Source organism: Dioscorea cayenensis, chromosome 2 (assembly GCF_009730915.1).
Source record: "Dioscorea cayenensis subsp. rotundata cultivar TDr96_F1 chromosome 2, TDr96_F1_v2_PseudoChromosome.rev07_lg8_w22 25.fasta, whole genome shotgun sequence".
Taxonomy (NCBI): domain Eukaryota; kingdom Viridiplantae; phylum Streptophyta; class Magnoliopsida; order Dioscoreales; family Dioscoreaceae; genus Dioscorea; species Dioscorea cayenensis.
The window spans coordinates 22,371,908-22,377,836 of record NC_052472.1 but is presented as its reverse complement, the minus strand read 5'-3'; the positions used below and the strand labels follow the sequence as shown (position 1 = coordinate 22,377,836).

The following is a 5,929-nucleotide window of genomic DNA, read 5'->3' as shown; positions in this document are numbered from 1 at the left end:
CTCACAAACTTATTAAATTTTTAATGTAAAAATCGTTATCTCCATATAATAATGAACGACCATCTTTATGCTTGTTTGTCTTTGTTTAACTATCGATGTTTCTGTTTAATATATTGTGTTTACGTTTAAAAAAGTGCTTAAATATCGTTGTTTCTATTTAAATATATACGAATGGCCAAGATTAATTGGTTTTTATACCCAGGATTAATTTGTCATGTAAATATTGGTTTTTCTGTTTAACAAAATGAGGTTTCTGTTTAAGAAATGAGGTTTCTGTTAGGTTTTTGTTTAAGAAATGAGTTTTCTATTTAAGAAATAAGGTTTCTGTTTAAAAAATGAACTCTCTGTTTAAGAAATGAGTACATGCAAAAAGGAATGCAAAAAGAATGAAAAAAATGTATGCAAAAAGGTTTAAGGGCAATGGTGGAATTTCATAATGCAGGAGGCAAAAAGGAAGTGAAACAATAAAGGAAGGGTTGTCTGAGGTATTCAAAACTCACAAGGGTTGTTTGGGAAGTTTTGAAATTCTTGAGGGGTAAACAATAATTTTCCCAAAAATTATTTAAATTTCTTGAATAACAAGAATTTATAATTTGGTCATCAATTTATTTGAGAAATTAACTCAAAAAATCCCTCCAATTCTTCTAACTTTACTAAAAAAAATACTCAAAATTTTAGTATCCCTAAAAAATTGCTAACTTTTAAATCATTTATTTTAAACTCAAATTTACATAAACTTATTAAACTGTAAAAGAGGACAGAGGAACCCTCATAAACAAGATTGGAGTGCTTTTGTATTATAAAAAATTATCAAAAATGATAACAATTAAAAAAAGAAGAAGCATAAATAGGGATAGAAGAGTATGAAAAGATGTTAGAAATTGATAGAAAAAAGTTATAAATTAAAAGAATTAATAACTAATTTTCTTTTTAAAAAAAAGCCACCTATTGAAGAGAAATTAACTAAAAAAAAGAAAAGAAAAATGATGTATTTATAAAAAGAAAAATTGTTATTTGGTCATGAGTTTGATGCAACCAAACAAATAGTGTAGTGACAGTGGATAGATAATGTTGTTGTTGTTGTTGTTGGGTGTTTAGGCTGCACATACACATAAAACCAGGAATGTCATATAAAAAATCATGGTTCACATGGTTTTCAATTTTTATCATTAGAAAGCAGTAATAATAATAATAATAATAATAATATTATTAATATTATTTTTATTAATTATAAATTAAAGTGTAAAAAGTTCGACCACACATTTCTTAAAATTAATTCTAATTCAATGATATATATAGCGCCTCTTCTACGTCAATTCCATGGATGTTCTTTTACTAGCCGTTGAACTGATATTCAACACTCGACAAATCACCCATTTATACCATACATAATATTTTGATTAGAATAATCTTATCAAAATTGTAATAGCGGCAAGACCGATATGCAATTGAAACTGATTTTTGCCCCCTCTCTGGTTTCAATCTAATACAATTTTTTACTATTTTTCGGTACCACTGTTAACCGTTCATTCTAGTCCTTTTATCTGTTTTTCTAAGAGTCCATGGAGAATATATGTACCCATATATATATATATATATATATATATATATATATATATATATATATATATATATTTATATATTCACCAAAAACAAAAATATATATAGATTATAGCCAATGACCTTTTAATTCATTGGCATTGGATGTATGTGCCCGTGTCTTTATAAAAAAAACATAGGTTTTAAATCTCATTTCACGCAGAGGATATTAAGTTCTCTATTATCCATGCTCTTAATGGAAGGTCCTTTTTATCAACTTAATTATAATAGTAATTATACATTTCTAAAGCCACTCTAACTCTAATTTTTACATCATTCTAAAATCATTATAATTCCAATTCTTTTTTCCTCCTGAAAATATATTTCAATTTTCATTTTAATTTTTAAATAATGAAAATATCCATTCCTACTTTTTTAATCCTTCCACATCATCAATGTATTTTACCAAAATTATAATTATAATAACATTCTAAATCAATTCTAATTCTAATTAATTGTTTCTTTTCCTTAAATCACTACCAGAAACTATAAATTAAAAGAGTATGACATCAAAATGTAAGGGGGAGATCATGGGTTCAAATCTCCCCCAACAAGATCTTGCTTTCCGTCATCTGTTCATACAATCGCTCACCCGGGATTTCTATACTATTCTCATCATCAGACATCCGGCTCAAGATCTGCTTTAGTCATCTGTTTATATTCATAAAAAAAGTGACATTATCGTCTATTAATAAAAAAGTATAATCTTTTCCCATATATGAAAAATAAGAAAAATTCCCAATTCAATTTTAAATAACCTCTTTGTAATATAGTTTTTGTTTTTTTATATATAATTTTTTTTTGACAAACGGTGACAAGCTTTGCAAAAAGGAAAAAAATAGAACACGAGAATTTCTCATAAAATCACTCATTAATCCTGGTACTACTCTCGTCCAAGCACATGTATTTTTAAATCTAATAAAAAAAAACGTCATACTAAAATTAACCAAAAATATATAAAAAAATATATATATATATATATATATTTTTTGCAAAATTTCCTTTTCCCCCACCTAATAATTTCTTTTTCAACCATCCCTAACCTCCAACACCAACACAATAACCAATTCAATTTCAACCCCTAAAAACAATTTTGCATTCTAACCCCTGTTTCTTTTCCCCTCAATTTCTCTCTCTCTCAAGAAACGGCGGCGTTGCGGCGGTGGCGGCGGCGGCGCATCTCAAGGATACGGCGGTGAGAGTTGGAGTGAATCCCCGGCGAGAAAGAAGGGCTCAACGCCGGCCGATACTCCGGCACGAGACGGCCACTCTTGAACCTCACACCACAAGCGTTGCAAAGAGTTTTCGGGCCTTCAGGCCCGGCCCTCCACTGCGGCGTGTCCTCGGTTTCGCAGTGCTTGCACTTCCTTTTCTCCGTCTTCTTCTCCGCCGCCGCTCCAAACCCTAAAAACTCCCGCCGCCGCCGGCGCTTCCCTTGGCTTCGCGGCTTCCCTGGGAAAAGCCGCGGAGCAGACGGCGACGTTGACTGGAAGTCGATGGAGGATGCTTCAAGGGAAGGGAAGGCGTCCTTGTTTGAAAGCCATTCGAGTTCCTCTTCAGCGTCATCGGCGGCTGCCGGAAGTGGTTCAACGTCGACGAGGAGGTCTTCCAAAGGGTCCATTTTGAGTTTCTTGGAGATTCCGAAGATGAAGATGAAGATGAAGATGAAGGAAGGGTGTGTGAGGATAATGAGTGAAAAAGGTTGTGGTTTTTAATTATTTTTAAATAATAAATTTAAATTAAATAATTAAATATTTTAATTTTTTTTAATAATGTTGATTGGATGAAAAGAGGTGAAGAAGGGGGAGAAATATTGGGCACATGGATGGAAAACCCATCTTTGGTAAGTTATATTGTGATTTTTGTATGCACTGAATGTTTGCTTTTTAGGTTTCATGGAATCTTATATTACTGCTATGAATATTATAATTATTAAATTATGTATTAATGAAATATATAATATCACATTATCAACGTGAGAACATTACTAAAAAAAATTGATAATCCTATTATCATAAAATTTGGTGTTTATCTTGGATTATCAAATATATGGTAATCTCATAACATGATAATAAAGTATTTCCAGTAATAAGAGTTTTCAACATTAACATGATTATACCAAATTACTGTAAGTCTGTAATATTCTCGACCATATTACATTCCCATCTATATTACCATGATAATCTCGTTACGTAGTAATATGTTATTACCACAAACCAAAATGGCTTAAAGTTAAGTAATATTACCACATGGTGATGCGGAATCTTACATTATTAATTACTATAGTCTATAATTTTTATTAAAATATTTTTCCTTATGTCAAATAAACTAAAGTTTATAGTATTTATTAATATAAATATGAAAAATATTTGTTATTATTATAAAATTAAATAAATTTAATATTAAAATATTTATTTTTATCAATATCAAAATTTTAAAATAATTGGAAAAAGTTTTAATCTCATTTCCAACAAAATCTTTGAATTTTTTTATTTTTGAAAATTTTAAAAGTTATTATTTTGAGAATTATGTTGAATTTAAGGGTATAATGGAGAAAGAAAAAATCATATTTCTCTCTAATGTAAGTTTACTAATTTTTAAACAATAATCACATTCCTATGAATATTGGCCAAATTATTACATTGTGAGAATATGAAATTTTCATTTTAAACAACTTAACGAGCTAATGTAAAATTATCCGTTATATATTCCGAGGTAATCTAATATTACTCTCAATTAAATGTCACTTTAAAGTTTTACTTAGTGAAAATTTATTTAAATTTGTTTTTTTGTTTTTTAAACTTTATGATGTGTAAAATTAAAAAAAAAATTGGAAAATGAGAAATTAATATTAGATTTATTGTAGGTAGAGATTTGTTTGTTGTGTCGGTAAATTGTGTTATGTTGATAGTAGTGGTAATGATAAAAGAAGAATAAGATGATGTTTAGATTTGTTGTTTGCTAAGTATGAATGAAGTGATGGTGGGTTAGAAAAAGGTTAGATATAGTTGCATGTGAATGATATAAATAGAAATGAAAGGAAGTTTAAATATATAGTATAAAGAAATTATAGTTTGCTAAATGTTGGCATCTTTTATGTAGATTTATTGCATTATGACTTTTTGTTTGTGGTGAAGTTCAAATTTTTTTAGGTGATATTTTTGTTACTGTTGTTGAGTTTATTATTTTTTAGTTTTTAATTTGTAACTTGAGTTATCTATTTTGTGTCGTATTTGTTAAAAATATATGGAATGGTTTATTAGTATAAACAACAATTAAGGAATAAAATGATGTTTTATTATTTGTGCATTTGATAAATATATAATAGGTATAATCAAATATTATCCATACAAATATAAAAAAATAGATTTATAATTTAACTGTAAGTAAATAAGATTTTTTTAAAAAAATTAGGTTGTGATTAAGATTAGTTTGAGGATTTCAGTAACATGATATGCTCTTTCCTCTTTCTCATCAATTTTTTTTTGACAAATACGATAATCATAATTAGTTAAAAAATGTACTCATGAGCGGAGAATTAATCATCCAATTACTTGTTCGCTATCACCATTTGGGCTGAAAATATATCCACCCACTCACATTGGAGATCCGTCACCACCACATGTGTCTCACTCTATTCTCTATATTGTTTTTTTAGAAAGGCGACAAGCGCCGGAACTCAGGGACGAACACGTGGGGGAGCCGCGCTCACCACCGAACCGTGCCCTCACTTTGCTCGAGATGGGAATCGAACTCGGGGAGCCACGCTCGACACTCGAGGTGAACACCCTACGCAAGTGACCCGATACCAATAGACCAAATGGTCGTTGGCTTCTCTATATTGTTGTTTGAGCTTTTATTATTTATATTATTTATTATAATTATTAAAATATATTCAATGATATAGTGGTAAATGACAATTAAAAACTATGATGTTGTTCTAATGATTTTGGAAAGCAAATAAAATGTTGATGTTGTGATAAATTTAAATATGAGATTAAAAATAAGAAGAAAAATAAATATATAGATGATAGAAAATTAAAAGTAACAAAGTGATTGAGAAAAGGTTTTTTCATCCTTCTCATTAAAAAAAAAAATATACTCTGGATAAAAACTAGAACTTACGCATAAACAACCTAAACATTGGGTGGATAAATATTATAGTTAAATATAAGTTTTCTTTGCCATTCAAAAACGTTACAATAAAACAAGATAGAAAGAGAGAAAGCGAAGTTGGGCTGAGCCCATATATGAAACTTGGGTTGAAGTTTATATTAAATCTTTTCGGCAAAATATAACAAGAGGGAGTGTGTGTGTGTGTGTGTGTGTG

The 5,929-nt window shown here is 29.2% G+C and overlaps 1 protein-coding gene across 1 annotated transcript; it reads right to left on the bottom strand.

The window, feature by feature from the left end:
* Positions 1 to 2,688: 2,688 nt before the first annotated feature.
* Positions 2,689 to 3,257, bottom strand: LOC120280219 (GATA transcription factor 3-like). Its single transcript, XM_039286998.1, has one exon. It carries the CDS (start codon positions 3,218 to 3,220, stop codon positions 2,738 to 2,740), a length of 483 nt encoding a protein of 160 aa, XP_039142932.1. The 5' UTR covers positions 3,221 to 3,257; the 3' UTR covers positions 2,689 to 2,737.
* Positions 3,258 to 5,929: the final 2,672 nt, after the last annotated feature.

Bases quoted from the DNA above. Each gene is read 5' to 3' on its own strand.
- LOC120280219 (XM_039286998.1), bottom strand. From the start codon at position 3,220: ATGGACCCTTTGGAAGACCTCCTCGTCGACGTTGAACCACTTCCGGCA.